The sequence below is a fragment of the Mauremys mutica genome, chromosome 7 (assembly GCF_020497125.1).
Source record: "Mauremys mutica isolate MM-2020 ecotype Southern chromosome 7, ASM2049712v1, whole genome shotgun sequence".
Classification (NCBI taxonomy): Eukaryota; Metazoa; Chordata; order Testudines; family Geoemydidae; genus Mauremys; species Mauremys mutica.
Genome location: NC_059078.1, coordinates 32,200,317 through 32,226,728, shown reverse-complemented (window position 1 = coordinate 32,226,728; position 26,412 = coordinate 32,200,317). Strand labels below are relative to the sequence as shown.

At 54.0% G+C, this 26,412-nt stretch overlaps 2 protein-coding genes across 9 annotated transcripts; one reads left to right on the top strand and one right to left on the bottom strand.

Moving 5' to 3' along the window:
- Positions 1-7,671, bottom strand: SLC25A45 (solute carrier family 25 member 45). 6 transcript variants are annotated; one of them, XM_045022957.1, is made up of 8 exons: positions 7,552-7,671; positions 4,909-5,030; positions 4,264-4,333; positions 3,408-3,451; positions 2,664-2,735; positions 2,209-2,394; positions 1,620-1,887; positions 1-1,337 (listed from the first exon to the last, which is right to left on the bottom strand). In XM_045022957.1, exons 3-8 carry the CDS (start codon positions 4,298-4,300, stop codon positions 1,069-1,071), a joined length of 876 nt encoding a protein of 291 aa, XP_044878892.1. In that variant the 5' UTR covers positions 4,301-4,333; positions 4,909-5,030; positions 7,552-7,671; the 3' UTR covers positions 1-1,068. The 6 variants fall into 6 exon arrangements, with proteins under 6 accessions (XP_044878892.1, XP_044878890.1, XP_044878893.1 ...); XM_045022955.1 differs by lacking the exon at positions 7,552-7,671 and adding an exon at positions 6,550-7,233; XM_045022958.1 differs by lacking the exon at positions 4,909-5,030 and having other exon boundaries at positions 7,552-7,642.
- On the top strand, positions 4,491-26,412 carry FRMD8 (FERM domain containing 8). 3 transcript variants are annotated; one of them, XM_045022954.1, is made up of 11 exons: positions 4,491-5,048; positions 8,580-8,664; positions 9,900-10,067; positions 13,017-13,118; positions 13,591-13,649; positions 15,250-15,416; positions 17,633-17,851; positions 18,220-18,343; positions 18,746-18,892; positions 19,294-19,492; positions 20,088-26,412. In XM_045022954.1, the coding sequence occupies exons 2-11, from the start codon at positions 8,580-8,582 to the stop codon at positions 20,207-20,209; spliced, it is 1,392 nt and encodes a 463-aa protein (XP_044878889.1). In that variant the 5' UTR covers positions 4,491-5,048; the 3' UTR covers positions 20,210-26,412. The 3 variants fall into 3 exon arrangements, with proteins under 3 accessions (XP_044878889.1, XP_044878888.1, XP_044878887.1); XM_045022953.1 differs by lacking the exon at positions 4,491-5,048 and adding an exon at positions 7,686-7,801; XM_045022952.1 differs by lacking the exon at positions 4,491-5,048 and having other exon boundaries at positions 8,562-8,664.

Below are 26,412 nucleotides of genomic sequence, written 5' to 3'. Positions count from 1 at the left end.
GTCCAACCCCCTGCTCAAAGCAGGACAATCCTCAGACAGATTTTTGCCCCAGATCCCTGAATGGCCCCCTCAAGGATTGAACTCACAACCCTGGGTTTAGCTGGCCAATGCTCAAACCACTGAATAGGTTTAGCTCGCCTCCACTGGTCCCTGCACATTGCAGCCTGCTCCAGGGTGGCGGTGGCAGGGTCTCTGCCTGTCAGACTGGACTGGGCCAGGCTAACAGCAGAGAGTTTGCTGACTGATGAGAATTAAGTAGATTTTCTGTTGCCATGGAAATGCTATAGCTGGGTAAGGAGAAATCCTCCTACTCCCAGAACTCCTTCCCCGACACTGCTCTGCCTATGGCCCCTCCTCCCCCGACATGCACCACTAGGCCCCATTCCTCTCCCAGAGCTGGGAAAAGAACCCAGCAGTCTTGACTCCCACCCGCTCTAGCCCCCAAATCCCACTCTACTCCTAGATCTGGCATAGAACCCAGGAGGCTTAACTCATGGCTCTGTGCTTTTTAGCAGCACGTCCATCCCCCCCACACGGACCAGCTCTTCAGTTTTCTCATTCCCTCTATTTCATCCCCAGCTCCCAAATCACTCCCCCTCCCCCTCACCACTACCAGGCAGTTCCTCTCCCCAAGGTGCTAAGATGCATGGAAAGTGGGGAGAACCAATGTCACTCAGGACATTTGGATCTAGGACACAGCCTAACCTTGGGGGATAGATTGTAGGAGGGGTAATCCTGCCTTCCTCTCGCAGGCGGTGCTGACCTTCATAGAATATCAGGGTTGGAAGGGACCTCAGGAGGTCATCTTGTCCAACCCCCTGCTCGAAGCAGGGCCAATCCCCAGATAGATTTTTTACCCCAGTTCCCTAAATGGCCCCCTCAAGGATTGAACTCACAACCCTGGGTTTAGCAGGCCAATGCCAAATCACTAAGCTTCCCTCCCTCCAGCACAATGCTAGGGGGTGCTCTGTTACAGGGAGCTGGGCAGGGGGCTCAGTTGGGGGCACTCTCCCCTGGCAGTCAGCGCTGGCTCCCCAGTGCATGATGCTGCAGGGAGCAGGGTGGGGTTCAGCAGATGAGTTTCAGGATGTTCTCGTAGCTCAGGAAGGTCACCGCGTTGACAGGGAAGGAACGGATAATGTTCAGGGTAAGGCCCTTTAGGAAGACCTGGGGTCCCTCATACCGAACGCTGATGCGGATGCAATCCCAGACCCCGCAGTAGGACACTCCCTTCACCCCGTCCATCTGGAGCCGGGCCTTGATCACGTCCAGGGGTGTGGCGAAGACCCAGGAGGTGGTGCCAGCACAGCCCCCGGCTATGAGAACTGTCACTGGCCCTGGGAGCAAAGGGGAGAGGGAAGAGAGTTAGGGCTCGGCAGGGGCCGTTACCCCTCAGTCAGTGCTGTCCCCAGGGCAGTGGTTGTGGTTAGTTATTGCAGTTGTTAAACAGCTGTCAGTTTCCACCCAAGAGATGGCTGCATTATAATGCTGTGTGAAAAGATCCATCTTAATTGTTTCTGCCCCATCAAAGCACTCGCATTACGCAACAGGAATCCAGTTCCCTACAGTCTCTTCCCCCGGTGAGGTGGACTGTAGGGGGCTATCCATTCCCATCTCACCTGGTTCTCGCCCCTGCACTGTCATGGCCTGGCAGAGGCTGGTGTAGGTGAGGAAGTAGATGGCCATAGTGGGTGTATCTCGCAGCACCAGGGCCCAGGTGCCCCGGAACAGGCCCATGACCCCCTCCTCGCGGAATATGCTGGCACCACAGTGCACTGGGCCCCGGTACTGGGCTCCAGAGGCCCCCGCTAGACTCTTCAGCCCATAGGGGTGAAGCTGGTTCTGTAGCCGAACTTTGATCAGGTCAACAGGAGCCAGGACCACAGCCTGAGATGGGGGGGCGGGGAGAGAAGGGGTGAATGGGAAAAGAGGCCCATGGTTAGTTCCTCAAGGAAAAATATTGATAAGCAATGACTCCTGTGGCTGGAGACAGAGAACCGCAGGTGTCCCAGCTCCCAGCCCCACTTGCTCTAACCCACTTCCACCCCACTCCCCTTCCCGGAGCTGGGATAGAACCCAGGAGTCTTGATTCCCAGCCCCCCTGCTCTAAGCACTGGACCTGACTCCCTTCCCCTCCCAGAGGTAGGGCTAGAAGCCAGGAGTTCTGCTCTCTACCCCGCCCCCCACATGAGCTGCCTGGTCCCTCACCTGCATCAGGCCGGAGAAGCTGCCAGCGGTGAGGACGTGGGCGTAGCTGGGAGGGTTGGCATGGCGGTCGTGGTGATGGGTGGCGCTCAGGTACAGCAGGGCATTGCTGTAGGCCCCAAACATCACTGAGTTCACCAGGGCCACGCTCAGCAGTGGGAAACTCATCCCCTTAAAGAAGCCTAGGACCTGCAAGGCAAAGGGCACCATGGAGGGATCAACACCAGCCCTGAGCGTATGTGACTCATGGCTCGGCATGAGGGAGTGAGTGGGGAACCCCTCTCCAAAGGCTGACACCCATGTGTACGCACACACTGCTCCCCCTAGCATACAGCATGGGGGGGGCTGATCCCCATCAGGGGCAGATGTGCAGCCCCCAGCACGAGGGGAGCCTCTGAGCTTGGGCAGGGGTCTCTTGGCACTGCCCTAATACAAATAATAAATGTGCTGCCTCAAACCGTTTCATTGCGGTACGTTTTGATTACGCAATCCAGGATCCCCCGATAGCCAGACTGCGTCTGCAGCCGCACCTGGAATGAGACACCATCTTTAAGCAAAGAATTTGCAGGGAGATATTAGCAGCGGCAGTTTATGTAAAGGCCAAACTCCTCCTTAGAGGCATTTGGAGGTAGCATTTTCTAGTGGATGGGACTGTGGCCTGGGACTTAGGACTCCTGGCTTCTGTTCACAGCTCTGGCTGGAGAGTGGGATCTAGGGAGTTAAAGCTGTCGGGGGGTGCTGGGAGTCAGGACTCCTGGGTTCTATTCCTGGTTCTGCCACTGAGCTGAGGCAAGTCCCTCTCTGTGCCTCTATTTCCCCTCCCACCTTGTCTATTCAGACTGTGGACTCTTGGGGGGAGGGGTTCTCGCTCACGGTGGGTCTGTGCAGTGCCTCTCCTGATGGGTGGAGGGCCCTGATCTCGTGGGGAGGGATGTCTGTGTAGTGCCTGGCCTGACAGGGTGGCCTGAACTTGGGCAGGGAGGGTCTGTGCAGACAAAGACCCCTATGTCGGTTAGGTCGACCATCATAAGAAATAAATGAGTTAAAATAGCTATTGCTTGCCCTTTGAGGTGCTGGACACTGCTCTGAGCTAGCTAGTTCCCTAGCAGGGATGTATCACCTCATTCTATCTATAGGAGAGAAGTTTTCCCTGTCCCTTCCCACCCCCAATCCCCCTACAGCAGTACCAGCTTCAGATTCACCTTCACTGTGTCCACTGGGTGCCCTAAGGCCAGCCCCACAGCTCCTGTGTCCAAAGGAAAAACAAGTCAGTTGGAAATTAGAACCTGCCGCTGTCCCGGTTATGAGAATGGAACCCAGGAGTCCTGACTCCCAGGCCTGCTGCTGTAACTCACTAGGCCCACCCCTCTGGGGGCTAGGAATAGGACCCAGGAGTCCTACCCTCCTCCACACGTCCATAAACACCCCACTGCCACTTCCTCTTTTTCTTGGGGATCCCAATGCTGCCGGCAAATGTTAAAATGGTAGAAAAGGACACAGACCCCCAGTGCGAGACAAAGCTTGATTTATTTTTAACTCGCTTGTTAATGAGCGACTGGGAAGTGTCACTTTTTTTTTTTCAGCAAAAAAACTGAATTTGGAACTTAAATTCCACTCTTTTTAACATGCAAATAAATTGGGGAGGGAGGCCGGCCTTGTCATGGTGAAGCTGGACTGGGATTCAGGGAACCTGGCTTAATTCCCCGCTCTGCTACTACCTCTGCCTCCCTGGGTGATCTTGGGCAAGTCACTTCCCTGCTCTCTGCCTCATTTTCCCCCCTCTATAAAGGGGGCAGAATAATCTTTCCTTTGTCTATTAATTTAGATTAGAAATTCTTTGGGGGCAAAAACTGTCTCATTATGTGTTTGTGCAGTGCCCGGCACATGGGGGCCCCAGTCTCAGTTGGCAGGGTCTGTGCCGCACTTAGCCCAGGGGAGGGAGGTCTCAATCTCATCTGAGGTCTGGGAAGCCCCTGGCACGACAGGGTCCTGACTCTGAGCGGCAGGGGCATGTGTCTGGGCAGCACCCAGGAGGAATTGGATCCTTCTCATTCTTACCTGAAATCCAGCCAGCCACAAACTCCTCCACAGGCATGGTGAGTAGAGCGCACAGGGACTGTACAGGGCTCTGGATAAGAGGAAAGATCTGGTCAAAGTTAATCCATTTAATCCCTAACTTGTCCTCCTGGGTGCTTCAATCTTTAACTTGATCCTCCCCTGCCCTGTGAATTGCCCTTTTCGCAACAGCAGTGCCCAGGGCACGCAGTGAAATGGAAACGCAGGAGATGAAGCAGGGGTGACCAGGCAGAGTTAGGGTAACCGGGGAAACTCAACTGGTGCAGTATCTCACTGAGATTAAGGGCTGGATCCACCAGCCAGGCTGGCTGCTCTCCCCCCCGGGGCCTGTCCTCCGCCAAAGGGGCTGGAGCCTTTCAGGCCCACACTCAGGGCTGGATTTTCCAAAGCCCTCCGTCCTCAGCACACAGCTCCTTAGATGCTGAATTAAATTCACGCTGTGCCATTCTGAAAAACAACTCTCCCCTCAGGAAGATTCCCAGACCAAGAGAAGCGCGGAGCCTGCTTTCTGTAAGGACTGTAAGTGGCTTTCGACGGGTTAATAACTGACAGCAGACTGTGCTGAGCATGTTTCAGGATGGGACGTTATAAAGGCTGGATTCTGCCAAGGCCTGTTCAGGTGCTTACCGGGAGGCATTTGGACGCAGATCCTTACAACGATGGAGGCACTCAACTCATGGAGGCACAATTGCAATCGGGGACAGGGGTGCTTTTTGGCTTTCCTCTGAAGCATCGGGGATCACCTACAGCTGGAGCAGGGATAACAGGTAATGGGGCCTGCGCTCTGAGGTTTCTCTGTTGTAGATGGCTGTAGGGTGAGTCTTGTTCAGGGTCCAGCTGATCAATGATGTGGCAGTGGGCAGGAATTCTCCCCCCCCAGGTCACAGTGGCAGGGACCTTTTGCCCTCCTCTGCAGCATGAGGCGTGGGGCAGCTGTTGTGCTCATCATGGTCTTACCTAATCAAGCCCCACATAATGCCAGAGACCCTGGTTCTCTCCTGTTCTCTGCATGGGGCTCACAACCCCTTCAGCCAGGGGTGGGCAAACATTCTGGCCCGAGGGCCACATCTGGGAATAGAAATTGTATAGTGGGCCATGAATGCTCATAAAATTGGGGTTGAGGTGAGGGCTCTGGTTGAAGGTGAGGGCTCCGGGGTGGGGCCAGAAAAGAGGAGGAGTTCCGGGTGGGGGAGGGAGCTCCGGGTGGGGGTGAAGGCTCTGGCTGGGGTGCAGGCTCTGGGGTGGGGCTGGGGATGAGGGGTTTGGGGTGCAGGAGGGTGCTCCGGGCTGGGATCAAAGGGTTCGGAGGGTGGGGGGGATCAGGGTTGGGGCAGGGGCGTGGGGAGAGGCTCAGGGGTGCAGGCTCTGGGTGGCGCTTTTACCTCAAGCGGCTCCCGGAAGCAGTGGCATGTCCCGTCTCCGGCTCCTATGTGGAGGCGCGGCCAGGTGGCTCTGCACGCTGTCCGGTCCGCAGGCACCACCCCTGCAGCTCCCATTGAAGTGCCAGAGGGGGCCATTGGAGCACATAGGAACTGGAGGGGGGCCATGCCGTGGCTTCTGGGAGCTGCGTGGAGCAGCCCCCGACCCTGCTCCCCAGCTGGAGTGCCAGAGCGAGGCAAGCCCCAGACCTCACTCCCCAGCAGGAACTTGAGGACCGGCTTAAAATGGCTGGCAGGCTGGATCTGGGCCACGTAGTTTGCCCACCCCTGCCTTAAGCTCGAGGGTGGAAATGCTGAAGTCATTGGGCTCAACCTACGACTGTCTGGGTGAAGTTTAATGTCCTGGGATATTCAGGTCAGACTAGATGATCTAATGATGCCATCTACCCTTAACCTCTGAAACCCTAGACACCGCTCCCCTCCCTGAGCTGGGGATGAAACCCAGGAGTCCTGACTTCCAGCACCCCTGCTTTAGCCACTGTATCCCCTCCTCTCCCACAGCCAGAGACAGAAAGCTTGCCTCCCGCCCACTGACAAAGGATGGTGTGGGTTAATGAGCCAGCACCTTTTTTCCTAGCCAGGATGAAAGCAGCTTCCACAATCCCAGGCCAGTGCCTCCATCCCAGCACCCCCCAGCTGCCTTTGCAAACCTTTCCTCTCCCCTTAACCCAAGGCCCTGGACAAGTTTGCAGCACACACACATGGAGTGTGCACTGGGGCCCTAACAGCGAGCTGCTTGCATAGACAGATCCTCGCAAACCAGTGTTACATCCTGTGCCGTGGCCCTTAGCGGCTAACCCTCCTCTCTGCACCCCCCGGGAAGACTTACCCCATGGGGGTGGCGGGCACAATTTAGCCGGAAACTAAATCTCATCAACAACAACGTTGTTTATAGTCATGCACAGAGGTGTCACTTCCGGCTGGACTGCATTTACTTGTCACGACTCCACCTTTCACGGTCCCACTCCTCCAGCATTCGGCCGGCCCCCTTTTCAGATCACCACCTTGCCACCGTGACGGCCTCTCTCTGCGCCGAGAGGCCGGGACCGGCCTATTGGCACTTTAACATTACAAGGGCCCCTCGTTGATTTTGCTGATACAGACTAACACGGCCCATCATATCAAGCTACCACTAGAGGGAAGCAGACACCTATTTCAATGCACTTGTTGTTTAAAGTAGGGTCTGAAGGGCAGAAACTGAAATCAACTACGCCCAGCTAATCTTGACTGAGAGCAGGGTAGGGCCCCTGTTCTGTTGTGCCAGGCGCTGCATGGACCCTGACTGAGACGGGGCCCCACAGAGCCGCATAGAGCCCGGGGTCAGGTCCCACTGGATGCTGCTCAGACCCTGACTGAGGTTAAGTATCAGAGGGGTAGCCGTGTTAGTCTGGATCTGTAAAAGCAGCAAAGAATCCTGTGGCACCTTATAGACTAACAGACGTTTTGCAGCATGAGCTTTCGTGGGTGAATACCCACTTCGTGGGATGCAAGGTTGTGGCCCATGTCAGGTCACGTGCTGCACAAACCCGGACCCCGGCGAGACAGCCCCTGTCCCGAGCTGCTCACAGCCTAAGACCCAAAGGGGGGAGGGGAAATCGAGGCTCACGCGTTGGCAAAGCCGGGAACGCCCAGCCCGGTGCCCGCGTGTGACCCCTGCCCTGCGAGCGAGCGCCTCCGTGCGGGGGGGGGGGGGCTGGTGCACTTGGCTGCCCCCCAGCCTGGTGTTCTGCAGGGCGGAGGCCGCCCGTTTATCGGCCCCCGCCCCCGTTGGCATCGCTGGCTCGGACGGGTTCAAAATTCACTGTTGGGTTTGGGAGCCCCCGGTTCGTACCTCGGCACCACAAACCTGCCCGGAACCAGGTTAACCCACAAATCGAATTCCGGTGCGGGCGCCGCCGCCAACCGTCAGGCTCGGCGAGGCGAATCTCCGTGACGTCACACAGCCAGCGGCGGGCGGGGATTGGGCGGGACATCGCTCCCTCCAGCTTCCGGGGCTCGCCGCCCGCGCTGCTTCCAGCTGCACAGACCCGGGCAGGGAGCGGGAGAGATTCGGGCGGGCGGCGAGCGACGGCGCCATGGAGGTGAGAGGGGGGTTGAGAGGAGGCCCCCTGGGGCCTTCCGGGGGTCTGGGCTCCCCTCCCCCCAAGGGATTCCCGCTCTGGGGCCCAGCACCCCCCCCACCCACCAGGGACCCTCTGCCCATCCCTCCTAGTGCCCCGCACTCCTTCCAACCCAAGAGACCCAATGTTCTCCCCCCCCCCGCTCTGGAGCCTCGCACCCCTCTCACACTCGAGCCCCTCTGTCCCACCCCCACAGGGGACCCTCCGCCCCCCCTGCTGTGGGGACCTGCACCCCTCCTCCTTGAGCCGGCTCCCCCTGTGGCCCTGCACCCCTCTTCCAAAGGGCCATCTGTGACCCCCCCCCATCTAGAGGGCTCCCAACCTTGGGGAGCATGCAGAGCCCCAGGATCTCCCTCCCCCTGCAAGGTCCAGGGATATCCCTGGCTTCCTGCCCGGGGGCTCCCATCCTCCCCCCATCCACTAACTTCCCCCCCCACCCAAGGGTCTCCCAGTGCTGCTAAGATACCTAACTAGTGGGTCCTTACACTTCTAGCTGGAGGCTCCTATCCCCTGCTTGGGTCCAGCAACACCCTCCCCACACTAGTCCAGGTTCCCTGGGGCTTGGCTCCCATCTCTATGCCCTCCTCGAAGTTCCTGGAGCTGTTTACCCCAATGTGCGCGCCCCCCGAAAAACGCTGTATGCCTGGGGGTCTCTCTCTTGTCGATAACCCCCATCAAGGTCTGAACCTTTTCTTCCCCTTCTCCCCCCCCCCCCCCACCGATGTTTGTGTGTCTGCAGATGGAAGGCGCAGATGGGGCTGCTGTCCCCCCCAGCTTGGCCGATCGCTCCCATCGAAGCAGCATCTCCTCCATGTGTGCCCGATGTAGGTGACATTTGGAAGGCAGGTGGTGTCTTTTAGAGGAGGGTGGGTTGTCTGGTGGTTTTGGGTTAGGGATTGGGAGCTAGGACCCCTGGGTTCTTTTCCCAGCTCTGGGAGGGGAATGGGCTCTAGAGTGGGGCGGGGGGGAGTAAAGAGAGGCAAGACTCTTGGTTTTTGTCCAAAACTCCGGGATTGGATTTACTAGAGCGTCTCATGCTTCATAGCTTGTGTAGGCTGAACTCATTACACACCCTGGGCTCCTTTCGTCCCTCCATTTCTGCATCACCCCTTTCCCCCAGCTCCCTGTATGCCATGCCCCCATCCTCCTCTTCTTCAGGAACTCCTGCAACCCGATTCCCCTTTTCCCCCATGCCAGGGCTGTATATGGCCTCCCATTTCTCCCTTTCCAGTTTTTGTGACTGTTTTTCACCAAGTTCTATAGGGATCTGCCTAGAATATTACTGGAAATTTTGGAGCGACTCGGATGTAGCGTTCAAAAGCTACCGTGTTACAGACAGAGAAATGCCCTGGAGTTGAGCATAAAGATTGATGTAAGCCAGTGGCTTTCAAACTTTTTTACTGGTGACCCCTTTCACATAGCAAAACTCTGAGTGTTTATAACCAGTCCCCTTATCAATTAAAAACACTTTTTATATATTTAACACCATTATAAATGCTGCAGGCAAAGTGGGGTTTGTGGTGGAGGTTGACAGCTCGTGACCCCCTATGTAATAACCTCACAACTCCCTGAGGGGTCCTGACCCCCAGTTTGAGAACCCCTGATGTAAGCCAACTCTTGGGCCTCTGTTCAGTCAGCTGTGTCATGGCTACATCAGGTCAGGACTTTTCCACGCATTGTTTGTCACCCAAAGATTCAACTTTGCCAAAACCAAAACTGTTCATGAAACAGGGTCGGTTTTGACAAATCTCCGAGCTCAAAAACTTTTGGGAAAATAAACAGTTTTGCGGTTAACAGGCTGTGTCATCTTTTTTGAACCAGAGAGTTCTGGGGGTTTGAGTCAAAATGATGTGGTATTTGGAAATTTTAGCAAATATAGATTTAAAAAGATCGAAATTGAAATGCATCAAAACTGATCTGGACTGAACTTTGTCAACTCTTTGGTTTGTGAAAATGTTCATGTTTTTGACTTTTTATCTTAGTTTGGGATGGAAAATTTTTTGGGGTATCAAAAACTTTCATGAAACAGGAAAACTGTGACCCTCTGCTCTCCTCTTAGCGGTGGATGTCCTGGTATATCTGATCGATGACACTGTGGTGCAGCTGAGCGTGGACAGTCTGATGTCTGTCACTGTTCATGAGCTACATCGCATCGTCCGGGACGCCCTGCAGCTTCCTGAGTATGCCATGGAAGTCTTCGCCCTGTGGCTCATCTCTCCCTTGCTTGGTGAGGTGCTTGGTTCATTGTCAGGATCTCTTATGTTACATCCTCTCCTGTCACACGGGGGGGGGGGGGGGGGGCTGTGCATAGCCTTCTCTACTGCTGCATTACCCAAGACTTTGCAAGTCTCATCACCCCATTTTACAGGGGAAACTTAAGCACAGAGAGGGGAAGGGATTGGTCTGAGGTCATGTGTAGATTTATTGGTGGAGCTGGTAATGGAACATGAGGGTCCTGACTCCCAGTCTCCTCCACTCTAACCATTAGGCCACCCCTCCGCTCCCAGAGCGGGGAATGGAACCCAGCAATCTGGTTCCCAGCTCTGATCACTAAGCCACAGTCCCCTCCTATTGCTAGGGATAGAACCCAGGAGTCCTGACTCCTGGTCCTGTGCTGCAATCATTAGCCTGCCCTGTCTTTCCACTGACAAAGTATTTATCTGCTTCTTACTTTGCATTGTCTATTTCGGTAGTAAATGGTTGCTGTTTGATTTCAGGTGGGTTGGAAATGTGTCCCCTGGCTGTTGTGTGACTCAGCCATTGTTTGTTAAAATAAATAAGGAATGAGGAAACTTCCTGTATCCATCCACCTGTGTTCCTAAATAGAGGTTCTGAAATGCTTTCTGTTCTAAACAGCCTCAGCGCCTCACCCCGGAGGTGGCCACATCTCTGTGCTGAGTGAGGGAACCCTGTATAAACATCACCCCAGAGGTGGCTGCGTTTCAACTGTTGTCAAAGCAACTCCTGTGTTTGTAATAAAGTGCTTTTGGAATCGGTCCTCGGTGGGTACTGAGGTACGGCTGCCTCTAGAGTGGGGTGCTGGGACTGTTGATACAGGAGTTCCTCACTGAGCATATGATGTTACATTGATTTATTGTGATGAACACTAGTAACAGTCCCTCTCTTGCACACTTACTGGACAATCATTTGCTTTAAGTGCAACCAGGAACCCCGTGCAAAAGTCCTTCAACTGGCTCTGCCCTGTGGTCCCTGAGCCCCCAGCCGGAGGGTTGTTAGCAGGAAGTGTTGAATGGCAGGCAGTGGGTTAATCTGGGGCTGTTGAGCCTGAATCTTCCCAGCTGGGAGCACGTCGGGAGCAGAACGGAAACTTCCAAGGAACATCCAGGCAAAATGAATCATTTCATGGCACTGTTCCAGCTAGCTTGGCTGATGTCTTTGTCACCTGACTTACATCTGTTCCCTTATCTCCCATCAGCTTCCCATCCCTAGCACAGCCCTGCTGTAACCTCTCAGATGTTTCTTGCTTACTCTCTCAGACCTCCCCCAATCTCCCCAGCCTGCTGGTTTCATTGACCCTCTCCCGGTATTAGGAGTCCCAGCAATGTCTGACTGTCTTCAAAACTTAGCATCTCAGGCTTTTTAGCAGCTGCAACCAGTATTGCTGGGTTTGATGCCCTCCAGTGTGAAGGGAGACTGGGAGTCAGGGCTCCTGGGTTCTATCCCCAGCTCTGGGAGGGGCGTGGGGTCTAGTAGTTAGAGCACAGTGCCTGGAAGCCAGCATTACTATTAGTACAAGGTGTTGCATCTGTCATTAGGGCTCAGTCTCTGTCCAGGTGCCTAGGTGTTGTGACTAAGGCTACGTTTTAGTCACGGGTGTTTTTAGTAAAAGTCATGGACGGGTCACGGGCAGTAAACAAAAATTCATGGCCCGTGACCTGTCCATGACTTGTACTATATACCCCTGACTAAAACTTGGGCCGCGGGTGCTCGGGGGGGGGGGAGCGGGCCGCGGGTGCTCGGGGGGGGGGGAGCGGGCCGCGGGTGCTCGGGGGGGGGGAGCGGGCCGCGGGTGCTCGGGGGGGGGGAGCGGGCCGCGGGTGCTCGGGGGGGGGGAGCGGGCCGCGGGTGCTCATGGGGGGGGGGGGGGAGCGGGCCGCGGGTGCTTGGGGCGGGAACCCCACTGGTGCTGGGGGGGAGGGTTGGCAGGCTCCTTACCCGGTTCCGTGCTGTTCCCCGGAAGCAGCCAGCATGTCCCCGCATCTCCTAGGAGGAGGGAAGGCCAGGGGGTCTCTGTGCTGGCTCTGCAGCGCCCACTGGCCAGGAACCACAGCCAATGGGAGCTGCAGGGCCAATGCCTGCAAGCAGGGGCAATGCACAGAGCCCCCTGGCCCCTCTGCCTAGGGGCTGCAGGGACCTGCTGGCCACTTCCAGTGGCCCTCCCCACTCCCAGCCCTGAGCCCCCCTCCCACAGGCTAACAGACACACAGCCTTAGCTATGCCAACAGGTGCGCTATCAAGAACTGCAGGAAGTGGACTATGCTTCAGATCAATGAGGTTTTGGGGTGTTGTTTTCCATCTGCCAGTCTCCATTGCCACCTGTGCTTCTGCTGCCCTTGGTTAGCAGCACCGTCTCCCCCTGTGGCATCCCAACCTGCTGTGTGAATGGCCTTTGCTTCTCCTGCTTGGGACTCCAATGGTCAGGAGCACAGCTGTTACCCCTCCTCTGCCCCCTCCCCCAGTCTGTGGAGACAGAGGGAGCATTCACAAAGGGGGGAGGGGACGGTGAGTTCTCCCTTCCCACCCCACCTGCTGACTGTCCCTGGGCCCTGGCAGTGTTGAATTTAGCAGGTGCTTATAAGTGGTTTAGGAGGGCTGGTTTTTTATTTCTATTACGGTAGTGCCTAGAGGACCCAGGTGACAACAGGGCCTCTTTATGGGGTGTGCATTATTGGTAGTATGACAGTAGTTCCTAGAGGTCTCAGCCAAGATTGGGGCCCCATTCTGGGGTGTGCATTATTCATAGTACAGTACTGTGATTCTGTCCTGACGGCTGGGAGGAGAGTGGGGAGCAGTGGGGGCTGGGAGCCAGGACTCCGGGGTTCCACAGTAGTATTAATAACAACTTCGGGCTGGCTTCCCTGGACAATTGACTCTGCATCTGGCTCCTGGGCTGCAGGGCTGATGCTCTGTTAGAGACTCTCTCTTTCTGTCTTAGAGGTGCAGCTGAAGCCGAAGCACCAGCCATACAAGGTGTGCCGCCAGTGGCAGGAGCTGCTCTTGCGTTTCACTGATTGCCAGGAGGATGAGATCATGCAGGGTGCGTGTGCGAAGCTTCCTCACTCCTTTCTGGCCCGCTGACACCCCCGCCTCGACCTTGGAATGCCCTCCTCCAATTGCTGAGCTCATCCTGCCTGGCTTAGTTGTACAGAGGGGAGTGTATGCCAATGGCTAGAGCTGGGTGTGTGTGAAAAGAGCCAGGACTCCTAGGGGGATGTGGTCAAGTGGGTGAAAGCTTTGGGAGTTAGAAATCATAGGTTCTAGTCCCAGCTGGGGGAGGGGAGGCATCTAGTGGGTTAGAGCAGGGAGTGGGAGTCAGGGCTCTGGGTTTCTATCCCCAGTTGGGGGAGGGGAGGGAGTCTAGTGGGGTTGGTAGCTGGGATTCTGGGGTTCTCTTCCCAGCTCTGACCTGTGTATCCAGCCTGGCTGGCTCCCCAGTTTCCAGGAGGCGGTGGGAAAGCAGACTCTTGGGCCACGTACATGTCTTTACCGGGGTCTCTTTTGTCTCCCAGATGAGCCTTCCCTGCAGTTCAGAAGGAACGTGTTTTTCCCGAAGAGAAGGGAGCTGCAGGTGAGCACATGGGCTCCTATCTGAGTCTCCTCTGCTGGTGTCACTCACCTCTGACTGTGTGGCGAGGCCTTTTGCATATTGATCAACTTCTTATTGTTTAGCCTCTGATTATCTGGGGAGTTAAGAGCCTAACGCACTGCAAGCCCACAAGAGATGGGGTCGTTGGGAAATCCCAGCCTTGTCATACACAATTTCTGTTGCAGTAGCTCTGCATGGGTGTCCCCTCCCTGGCAGCCCCGATCATGGCCCCTGTTGTGCCAGGCAGTGCACAGACCATCCCCTACCCGAGGTGAGGGCCATGTCATGTGGGGCACTGCATGGGTACATGCTGAGAGACAGACCTAGAGAGGTGGGGGATTATTTTTGCTGTTATACGAATGGGGAAACTGAGACACAGAGAGGGGAAGTGACTTGCCCAAGGTCACACAGGGGAGTCAGTGGCAGAGCCAGGAATAGAACCCAGGTGTCCTGTGTCCCAATGCCGGGCCCTAAGACCATTCCTCCTACAAAAACATCTGCTCTGTCTCTAGGCTTTTGTAAAATCTTGCTGCGACCAACCTGGTGTTCTGGACTTTGTGTCAACCTGTCAAATCAGTCCCTCAGCCTCCTGCTCTGGTTCCTTAGGCATCATCTACAGTGGGAAAGTCACACTGGTTAACCACAGATTTTAATTCTAGCTGGTTCCAGCTCCTCTGGAGATGTTGTAAATTCGGTTTAATTTAACTCTGTTTCCAGTGCCATGCAGCGAGAAACTGAAGCAGCTCAGTCTGTTCATTTTATTACAAAGCAGATTGAGAGAGGATCTGCTAGTGTGGGATATCTTCCTGGGGAGCAAACCCCACATACCAAAAGGATAGAACTAGTTGGGAATTCGTCAACAAAATGATTTGTGTTTGGAAAATGCCAGCTTGTGGAAACCAAAACTCTGCAGAAACCCGTTTTGACGCATGTAGCAGGGAAAACTTCTCCAGGCCTGGGAGGGCTACCAAGAGAGAGGTGGGCCAGTAGTGCAGTGGTTAGAGCGCTTTCCTGGGATGTGAGAAACCCAGGTTCAAGTCCTTGCTCTGCCAGACTTAGATTAGGAGCAGGGTGTTGAATGTGGGTCCCCAACATCCTGCACAAGTGCTTCTATCCTGCAGGGGGGCATGAGAAATTTTGAAAAGTTTCAGTTTCCTTCTCCCATCAGAACAAAAACAAATGTTGAAACTTCAAATGTTTCCATGCAATGGAATTGCTTCCCAGCCAGCTCCACTACAGGACTCTTAACCTAGCAAAGAGAGGCAGAAGAGGAACCACTGGGTGGAAGTTGAAGGCAGACATGTTCCAATTAGAAATAAGGCACCAGTTTTTAACAGTGCAGGTCATTAACCACTGCAACGAATTCTAGCGGGGAGTGTCAGAGTCTCCATCTTTTGACTGGGCTCAATACAGGGGTAGCTGGGTGAAATGTAATGGCCGGTGTCAGACGGGAGACCAGACTAGATGATTGACTGAGCCCTTTTGGCCTTAAAATTAACCTCCCAGGCAGCCCAGCTTGAGCCAGAGGTGGAACTGGAGCCACTCTCTGGCCTTAGCTTTGATCACACCCTTTGGCCTGCAGATCGAAAACGAGGCTGTCCTGCGGCTGCTCTACGAAGAGGCCAAGTTCAACATCCTGGAGGGACGCTACCCGTGTGACGTGGAGGACTGCGAGCAGCTGGGGGCCCTGGTCTGCAGGCTGCAGCTGGGTCCCTACAACCAGGACCAGCATACGGCCTGTGCCTTGAAGTAAGTGGGGGGGTGGGGGCATTGTCTAGAGCAGAGGTGTCAGTCATCTGGAGGATCAGCCTTTTAACTGTGGGCCGGGGTATAAACTCAGGGCTATGTACTCCCCCTTGGATGCCCAGTAGGTCTCCCATTGGGGTTGGGGTGGCCCTGGGAGCAAGGGGAGAGCAGTCTTTATGCAGTTACTAGGGGGGCTGTATGCTTGGTAGCTTGCGTAGGCCAACCGCATTGCACAGGGGCTCCGTACATCCCTCCACAGTTCCCCATGTGCCACCCTCCATCTCAGGGGCACCCTCTCAGAAAAACCCTCTCCCCCATGCTAGGGGTTCTGGATGCCACGCAGTCCCCCTACCCCCATATCAGGGTCTCCCATTCTCCTCCCTGTGCCAGGGGTTGTGTGCATGCTCCTATCTCCCCCCCCCCCCCACATTCTTTCCATCTGGGCAATTAGTCATTTGGGATGTCAATGTGTTCCTCTTGGGAGGATGAGCAGAGAGAAGCAGGAGTGGTGTTATGCTGAAGGCGTTAATAGAGCCATCAACTAATTGTTTGATTTATGCACAAGTGCTTGACACTGGCTGTGTGAATCAAATGGCAGAGGCTCCATGTGTCCTCCATATTTTCCCCTTGTGGTTTTTCATTCCCCCCCCGCCAATCCATTGGGTTCTGGCCATTGATGCCTAGAACATTTCCTGAAATTTTGGCAACGGTCAGATGCAGCAGTCAAAAACTATTGTTGCGTCTATAAAGAGAAAAACCATTGAGTTGAGTGTAGAGGCTTTGCAAGCTGTGGCAGCTACGCTTCTGTTCCTGCATTCAGTATCAGTCCAAGAGCAAAGCTGTAGGCTGATCGTTGCTTTCCCACTTTGGTTCTTCATTCTCCCATCTTCCTTTCTCTTTCTCTCCTTTTTTCTTCTCTCCCTTCCCTACAACAGTTGCTTCTCACCCCTTCTCCCTTTCCATCTGCTAAAATGATCAGCCATGGAATAGTCTGACACTTGTCATCTTAGAGCTCGACCTCCAGTGAGATTAGTATGTGTCATGGGGAGTGGACCCCTTAGAGTATCATTAGAGACTCAGGTGTGTCAGTTACATTCAGAGCAGTTTCCCCCCTGCACACACACACAAAGCAATTGGTTCAGGCTCTCTGCAGACTCAGGCAGGCCTCACTGTGTTGCTTGCACTCAGGGCATTCCCCCCAATCCATCTCTGAGCTATTGTGTCGAGCTCTTGGCAGACTCAGGCAGGTTCTGTGATATCAGTCACACTCCGGTGACATTGGGAAGCTTGAGATTTTGTACCATTGGAATGTTATGCAAGCCACAGATACATCATACAGGCCACGCTTGGTCTGCAGGCTGTATGTTTGATATCCGTAATCTAGTTGAGTATACTTCCCTCTCAGAACTGGGAATGGAACCCAGGAATCCTGGCTCCCGGCCCCCTGTTGCTCTAACCAGTGGACCCCACTCCTTTCCTGGAGCTGGGAATAGAACCGAGGAGCACCAGCTCCTAGTCCCACTGCTGAATGTGTTTTCCTATGCTTGGAGTGATGCTGGTGAATGAAGATGGGGCAGGTTTCCCCCACTCTGTGCAGCTGGATGCTCCCAGTAGAGGGTCTGCTGATCCCACGCAGCTCACTTGCTCCCAAAGAATGCAAGATTGGCTGGGATCCTGAGCCAGGATAATGGCTCACTGTCCCACCCAGCAATGCTGTGTCTGAGGGGCAGCTTATCTGGGCTTGCTTGTGAACAATGGTGCTATTCAGTGAGGTGGTGCGTGTAGCTGTGCAACACCCACCTCTATTGGCGAGTCTAGTTGCAGCTGTTTAAAATGTGCCCTCCACCGGCCTGTCTGTGTGCTGAAAGGAGATGATGCCAGGGATGTACTCGTAAATATTCTGTAAGCTGTGATGCTTCTGATCCTGACCGTGGCAGAGCTCGGAATAGAACCCAGGAGTCCTGGCTCCCTTCCCCTCCTTCCTCGGTGGTATCCACACAAGTTACAATCTCCGAGGGGCAGCTGGAGAGGAGGGGGGATGGTTAACTGGATCAGGAGGCTCCATTAATGGGGGAGGATGGAATCTCAGTAAAGAGGGTTGGGGGGAGGGAGGTGTCATAGCCCAGGAGTGAAGGGGCTGAAGGGGAGGGAGCTGTCTTAGCCTGGGGGCTATGGGGGGCTGCTGCCCCCCTGTTCTGAGAGCTGTGCTGTCCCTGCAGGGAGAAGCTGGAGGCCTTCCTGCCTGCTCACCTGTGCCGGCGGGGGCACAGCCTGCTGACGGCACTATGGAAGCGGGGGGCCAAGCAGCCAGCCTACGAGCAGGGGCTGCTCCAGGCCTACCAAGCAGTGCGGGAGGAGGCAGCCTGCGAGGAGCCTGAGGCTCTGCGCCAGCACTACCAGGCCTATCTGCAGAGGTGCCACCAGCTGCCATACTATGGGTGAGTCTGGGCATTTGGCTGCAGAATAACCTGGTAACTCCTGCACCTGTCAGTATGGGGGGTGTGGGGGCGGTTGGCAATCCCAGCCCAGCAATCCCATCATCTCCCCCGTTCGCGGTCTGCCTAGGCCCCTCAGGCAAGGACCTAGTTGTGCAAGAACCATTTCCTGGCCGTAGCGTGACAAGATCTCGCAATAGCGCCTGTATCTTTGCTATCTGTGGGTTGGGGGACATGGGGGAGGAATATGGTGCCCAGGGGGACAAACCCCCAGGTCTTCCCAGTTCTGTTAGTGAGCGCTTGTGCAATCCGAGCACTTCCCCGTGCGAGGCCTACCTGCCCTGGTGCAACGGGTGTGTGTGTCTCTCCAGCTGCGCTTTCTTCTATGGGGAGATTGACAAGCCAGCCCAGGGCTTCCTGCACCGGGGAGGGCGCAAGGCAGTGTCAGTCGCCATCAGCCTGGAGGGTGTGTACGTCATGGATAGCAAGGAGAAGGTAACACTGCTCAGGGGATCTCCAGTGGGGGGGGGGGTGCATGAGAGCTGTGCACAGGGACATGGCTGGGGGCTGCCTCTGGATCCCCCATATCCCTACAGCGCCTCCTAGTGCTGCCCAGATCCTCCCTGGACCGCCCAGAGCCCCCTAGTGCCGCTCCCCACACACTCTAGTGCCTCCTAATACTGCCCATGTGTGTGCTCTGTTTTCCACCATGCTGAGCCAGCCAGTCCCCCTGCTATGGGGCCGGATCGCAGCCAGTGCCCCCTAGAAGGGAAAGACCTCATGTCCCATTCCCCACCCCCAAAGCCAGCCAGTCAGTCCCCCCGCCCTGGTGCTGGATTATAGCTGGCACCCCCTGGGAGAGAAAGGTCCTATGCTCCATCCCTCTTTCTATGGCAGCACGTCTTGCTGGGCCTGCGGTTCCAGGAGCTCTCGTGGGACCACACGTACCCCGATGAGGAGGAGGAGCACATCCTCTGGCTGGAGTTCGATGGGGAAAACGAAGGGACCCTGGTCAACAAGCTGCTGAAGATTTACTCCAAGCAGGTGACTGGGATCTCTAGGGTGGTTTTGGTTTCTGGGCCCCATCCAGCATCTGGTCGCCCCATGGAGGCTGCCAGCGAGCAGCAGGGGGTATAGTCAGTGCTCGGAGCAATGCTCCTGTCACAGCGCTGGCCATTTTCCCCTACTAGAGCCTGGATTTGTTTCACAGGCCAAAAAATAGCCACCGGACTGGGAACAGGCTCTTCTTGGGGCTGGGTTAGAGGGGGAATCTCCAGGTCCCATTCCCTGAGCCTGCCAATCCCCCCTGCATGGGGCCCAATCAGACCTGGAGCCTCTATAGAGGAATGGCCTCCTGTCCCATTCCCCACCTCCCTGAGCCCGCCAGTCCCCGCTGCGCCCTAGCGGGGAAGGCCCAGCTGACCAACAACCCCCTCTCCCTGCAGGCAGAGCTGATGAGTGGCCTTATCGAGTACTGCCTGGAGCTGAACGCAGCAGCGGAGGCTTCGGCCCTGGAGAACAGCACCCTCCAGAGCCCCACGCTGCCACCTCTGGCCAACAAGCAGCGCCCCAAGCTGCGACGGCAGAACAGCGTGGTCTGCAGCCGCATCCAGCACCTCGCCACCATAGACTACATTGAGGATGGTAAGAGGGAGGGGGGCTCATCCTGGGGTGCTGCACCCAGCTTGGAGCCACAACTGGGCCTGCCCTGCCCTCTACCAGTCCTCTGGAACCTCCTGTATCTCTCGCTCGAGTCACCCCCAGTGGAGTCTCATAGCTCCATTATCACCCCAGCATTACCGAGGGGACCAAACTGGTGGGTGAGTCAGTGGCAGAACCTGGGATAGAACCCAGGTGTCCTGGCTCCCAGCCCCCGCTACTGTAACCCACTAGACCCAACTCCCTTCCCAGAACCAGGGATAGAACCCAGGAGTCCTGACGCCTGTTCCTCTGCTCTAACCACGAGACCCTACTTCCCTGCAGAGCCAGTGAGAGAACCCAGGCATCCTGGCTCCTAGCTCCCCCACTCTTCCCCCAGTGGAGGATGGAACCCACAAATCCTGCCTTAAGCGCTGCTGTGACTCTCGGGAGCTGTCTCTCGGGGGAAACAGTCATTTTGTTAGCCATTTTCAGCTCCCACCATTAAGCTGTGGCCCCGTGGAGTCCAGTGAGTGAATCCAGGGCTGACTTGTGCCTGTATCTCTCCTCCCCACCCTCTTACCCGCTCCCTGGGCTCCAGGTAAAGAGATCAAGCGTGTGAAACCCAAGCGGACGGCCTCCTTCTTCACCCGCCAGTTCTCGCATGGCGCTACCTCCTACTCAGCTGTGCAGGCTCCAGCGGAGAGCCTGGAGCAGGGCTGAGTGCCGTCTTCGCCGGTGCACAGGGAGCAATGGACCGATCCATCTAGGGGCATGCCCTGTGCCCAGCACGCTGGCTCTCCTCCTAGTGCCTCTCTAAGTTATTCTGTGTTAATTTATACCAGTGGGATTCCAGCTTGCTGCATCGAAAGTCTCTCTACTGCAGCCATTCCAGCCTGAGCCCTCAGGTGCCTGGGCTCCTCTGGTTATGTTGCTTTGAGTGTTCTCTGCACCTGGGCAATGACAACCCCTCCCTCCCCTGGGTGGTGGAAGCCTCCCAGTGTGGTTCTACTGTATGTGTGCTGGCACGCCGCCATTGATTTCAGTTGGCACCAATGTAAATGAGGGGAAAAGCAGCCATGCCACCTCGCCGAGCCACCTCGCCGAGCCAGTATTGCTCTGAGATCATCTCTTCCCTCCCCCCCCACTCCCGGCGCTCCTAGACCACTGAGAGCTGCCCTGATGGTGAGCACGCTCTGCATCGTTCCTGCCTCAGAGCTCTGAGTCTCTCCCCCCGGGGTGAAGTGTCCCGTCAGCACTGGCTTCACGGAGTGCAGGACCAGAACCTGCCTGCATGTGCCCATCAGTTCAGCACATCAGGGTCCTGCGGCACCTCGCTTGTCCTGAGTGAGGAACTCTCCTGTCTCTGAATGTCATCTCCCTTGAGGCAGGGCGGGAAGGGCTGTGCCGCGTTGGTTCATTCCACATCTGATAGAATATTGAGGTGTCTTGGCTATATCCCCTGATGGGTCGTTCCATTTTCCAACCTGTGTGAGAGTCGGATGGGGAAGGGGGATAGTGATTCTGACATAACCCCGCCTGCGTTTCTGGGTGAACTGATTGCATAGCAGCTTTAAGACCTTTTGCAATTCAGCTGGGGGTGTCTGATTTCAAAGCTGGCCTCGCCTCTGGTCCATGGCTAATTCAGTCCAGGAGAGGTAGGCACGAGGTGTTCAGTGAAGTGAAGCGGGGAAGACTGCTTTGCTGCCGACGCTTCACTGAGAAACAAGCCTCCTGGGCCTATCAGCTCAGGACATCTCACCAGCCCTAAAAATCCCTTCCTGGCTCCTGCATCTACTTCCTGCCCCAGGAACTAAGCCCGCTTTTTGGAGGGGTTTGCACGTATCGCCCTTTCTGTTGATTGGGATATTTTTCTCGATGGCTGGACAAGTGAGTTGCTGGTGCAGGAAATGGGTGACTCCCCCACATGAAGACTTGTTCAGCTGTGAAGGAGACATGCTGGGGTATTAACACAAAGGATCAGTAATTGACTGCAGCAGGTTTCCTCGCTGGACGTGCAGCTGTTGGAAGGAACAAGCTCCTTGCCTTTCTGAGGCTGCTGGTTGGTCTATTTCAAGTTGGGTGTGGTGACATATGCCAGGGGTCCAAACTGCTTTGCCCTATCCGTTCAGTACACAGAGGCTGTTTTGAACAACTCAGCCTGTGTCTGTGGTTTGGACTTGAGCCAAAGGGGTTTAGATACACCAGCCCTGTTAACTTTAACAAGAGCTGTGCATCTAAATCTCTTGCTTCATTTTTGAAAATCTTAGCCTTAAAACCCCAGCACTGCACACTTTCCTGTGAGTGCTTTATTTCCCTAATGGGGAAGAGCTCTAATGGGTGCTTATTAAATGACTGTGTTGCTTGTTAACCTCCCTCCCCCTTTTTAAATCTGCACTGTGCAATCTAGGGTAGGTGGAGACATCCTTTTAATATGGGAAAAACCCTTTCAGGGTGGGATGTTTAAAGGGACAGAGGGGATTTAGTCTCTGAACTCCTGTTGAATTTCACTGGGAATTGGGTGCTGATTGGAAACCTTAGCCTTGCTTACTGCAGTGCTGTTTGGAGAGTGGGGAGCAAGCTGAGAGTGTGAAAGTGGAATAAGTCAATTTCCGGATCTAGACAAATCCTTGGTGGCTGGCAGTGGCTCTGTGTGCGTGGGCAATCTGGGGGAGGAGGGACATCACCCAGGGGTATTGAGAATCTTAAGCCATACAGACCTGCCAGCCACACACCTCAGCTGCACAAGCACAGCACATGCTGCTGTGCTCCCCAGTCTCCATCGTGCACGTCACCTTGGAAATCTCTCTCCTATGGCAGCGAGGGTTTTCCAGGGATTGTACCACGACAGTTCGCTTGTTGCCTTCTCAGCACACCCCACCAGGGAACCAGATGTTCCTGCTCGTGGACTGAGCCTGGATGGCAGTTCATTCCCCTGCGCTGCCTAGAGAGGGTAAATGGCCATAAGCTATAGATCTAAACTGCTTATCCCGTGTTAGCAGCACTTGTGCCAAAAAAGCTTTGCCTTCTTTCCCCCGGGGGTTGGCAGCTGAGCCCATGGTGCAGTCAGGGTGAGGCTGGCATTCTGAGCTCAGTGCCTTAGATTTCCAAAGGGTTTCAGGCACCACCTCCCATTGAATTTCAATGGGATTCCCTTCGCTCCTTTGGGGAAAAGCACTAGTCTCCATCTGTTGGCTTTAAGCACTTGTTGATGCTAATCCGGCATCCAAACTGATCAGCAATCAGACTGCTTGGAGGGCAGGACTGTCACTGCCTAAGGGGTTGAAGTGTTCATCTCGGGTTTCCTTTGGGAATTTCCAAGTGGTCTTGTCCTCAGTTCCTTCGGGCCCTCCTGGCATTGCAGCGTCGCTAAACGCTGATGTTGCTGATCCAGTGGCAGCAGGAGTGGGAGGCATAGGCAGACTTTCCTCTGGGGCAGAGTTTGTTCACAGATCGTAAGGTAGAAAGATGGAGTTTTTCCATGTGTTACCAAGTGGCTTGGCTGGTTTCAGAACCTGTTTGACAGCAAAAGTGTAAGGTGAGGGGAGATTCAGTTTGGGGAAGGGAAAAAATTCGGCTCCATTTATTTTTAGGGTTGGCTGGAAAAGCTGCAGCACTTAGCGGAAGCAGGCCAGCTGCTTTGCCAGGGCTGGCTGCGTTTGCACCCAAATGGCATGCAAAACTTTGGCTCTTGTCAGGGACAGCCTGCGTATTGGGAGGGCTGGCTTGGTGCTGAAGGAGGCGTTGATGCCGCAGGCTTTTAGATACGGCACGGTGGAAGCATCAGTGGGTTAGCTGGGCCCAACTAACAACTTGTCTAACTTCCCTCTGGCTTTGTAGCATGTGCAGTTCCCATGATTAGTGTATTTCTGGAGCGTGTGCTGCTGCCTTAGTGCTAGGTCAGTCAATGACTCTAGGGGTTCTCTAGCTGGGGCTTGGATCCAAGTGTTGGGCTCTGTCCTTCTCATCTCAGTGGGAAAGGTGGTCTGCTAGAGGGACTTCATAAATGATTTTGCTCCAGCCCTAGGTTCATCTGGGTCCTGGGCTGATTTCTAGCTCTGCCAGCCAGTGCTCCGGCTCCAGCCGTTCTCCCAGTATGATGGCACTGCCCCTTCTGCTTCCAAGCCACATTTGTGATCAGCTCTGTTTTTCCCCAGAGTTGTTCTGACCCAGTTAGCATCTTGTGCTCATTTTGTGCTGTTGTTCCTGTTAGTGCAAAGGTGCAGGACAGCGGTGAATCTAGTTCCAAGCTCTGAATGGAGCGGAAATGGGGTTGCTAGTGATTTGAGTAAAAAATAAAAAACTGAGCAAAAAAATACAGGGCATGATCCTGTTTCAAACTGGGGGTGGGATGGGGCTTAGAACCTTCCCTGGGGTACCTGGCAGTTTCTCACTGTACTGCAGAGTCAACATGTTAATGTGAGCATTGAAATGGTACGCCATAGAACGCATCCCAGTTTCACTGGGGTGAAAGAAAAGTACGCTGGTTAAAGGTGACAGCCATGTTCTCTGGGCAGGAGAACTCTGATATCCCACATGCAAAGGCTGGGCTCTGTCTTGTGCCACGGGATTGAAGCACAAGCCTTTGTGAGACAGACGTGGATTCTTGCAGACTTGGAGCGGAGCGCGAGGGGAACTGCTGCAGCTGTGAATGAGCCACAGGTCAGCTAAACACGAGGGCTCTGGATTTCAGTAGTGAGTCTGGGGGAAGTCTAGCCTGAGACTCCTCCAATGGGACTGGATTTTCAAAGAGCAGCTGGTCAGCAATTCCTGCAAACTAGGCCCCTTTTAAGGGTAGCCAAAAGTTGAAGCACCCAAAATCCTTAGTCACTGTTGAAAACTCTTGAGGATCATTCATGTTAAACCTGAGACACCCAGTGTCTGAACCCTGAATACTCTGGGCTGTTATGTCAGTAGAAGGCACCTTGAAGCATCTTGTCTCTTTAATGCCGCAAAAGCCTTCAAAGCAGACAAAATGCCTTCATTCTGCATCTGATGCAAGGTCCACTGCAGTGCCAAGTGGGTGTGAAACACCGCTGGGTCCTTGCATGCACTCTGGTAAAATTGCTACATGAGGCTGATGGAACTAGGCCCAAAGTATTTAAGGTTCCAGTCCCCCTCTGCGATTGGATTCAGGCTGAGTTGGCGCTTTGGCCAGTGCCTGTTTTGTGATCAGCTTTGGGGACTGCCATGGGGGCTGTTAAAAATCGCTGAGCTTGGCCTTCATTCTGCACTTCCCGATCAGCCTGTGGTTAGCAGGTTGGGAGGGGCCGAGGGAGAAAATAGTTTGCCTCTTAGCCATTTGCAACTGCTGGTGCTTGCGTAACTGGATTCCTCCTTTTACTAGGTCATAGGTCACATCCTTCTGAAAATGACCCCACAGTTCTTGTTACAAACTAAGGGGAAGACTTTTTAAAAGCCCCTGAGCGATTTTGGAGTACAGATCTCTCTGAATTGCCTGATACTTGTGCTCCTAAACACCAGGCCATGCTTCAAAATTCCCCCCTTAATGATTAAAATAGGGCAAAATGTTTTTTTGTTTTGTTTTTGTAAACCCATTTTATATTTTTTCTCTTCTCTTAAGGGCAGTTAGTTACAAGTCAGTTTCACACTGAGGTTTTCATACTCTTGCACAATGGCTGCAATGTTTTGGGTTTGCAAGATTTTTTTTAAACAATGTAAACACTGCTGTTGGTTTGAGGTTTGGCTAAAAACGCAGGAGGGTGTTTTAACTACACTTGGGCAACCTCTGGACCCACTTCCTCTCATTTTTGGAAGGCAAAGGGCTACTGTTTTGGTTTCACAGATGCAAATAATGCTCCCTAGTACTTTACAGATGATCACCTGGTGTGTCTTCCTACCCTTCCCCCAGCATATTTCACAACAGCTGCAAGAAGACAGCTTTGGACTCTGATGCACTTGTCCAGATTTTCACTGAAGCTGTGCTGTTTACAGCACCTGGAATCACTGTATTGATTTAGACCAGCTGATGTTCTGGCCCATTATCAACATAAAACTCCATATAATTAACATAGGTTTTGAAAAACCTACAACACTAACTAGTAGCCACATGGAGAATTTGGAAGAGCCACTATATTTTTCACAAATGATCCTGTGTCTCACTTTTGCATTTACCATTAAAGTTAAACTGGTCGGTTTCCCTTTTCGGCATCAGTTCACTTTCTCCTTCTGATGCTGTTGTACTGTATTTGGGTCTCTGAATGTCATTTAAATCCAAATAACTTTGTCACTGACTTGTTTGATTTAAAAATTCCAAAAAATGTCTATTCACACTAGGCTTTGTAAACCTTCCCCTTTGTTTTGTATAGAGTGAATTTTGGGTTCTGTGCATACGTGGTCCTTTCATTCCAGCCTTCTTCTCTGTTTAATTCTAGAAGTCTGTGGAGTGAGATACATATTTTTCACTCTTGGCAAGATCGCATGTCATGTTTGTCTGGTGCCATGATGCCTTTCGGGATAAAATTGCCAACATGTGTCTTAAACCACAATCCATACAGTTGGGTCTAAGATCAGTATATGCCCAGCACTTTGTAAATGTGTCTTCAAAGGCAGTGCCATGGAAGGAAATTGACTGAAATGTATTCTCTCTTGTAGCCAGTAAGCAAATCATTCTAATGTTACCTGGAAGAGTTGTGCTTTCCAGGCTGGATTCTGCCCTCAGAGACCCGAGTTTGTAATGGAGAATCAAGCCAATAATCACTATACACATCTGTCTGAACTGTATCATTCTGTCTTGAGCTCATTGCATCTTGTATCTGGAAGTGTTAATTCGTGTGTGTGTTTGAATTCCCCTGAACTGGAAATATGTCATACCTATCTATGATATGCAACACAAAATGGCCTTCTCTTTTTACTGATTTCTGTGTGAATTTCATTTTTACAAAAAAAAATTGTGTACATACTAA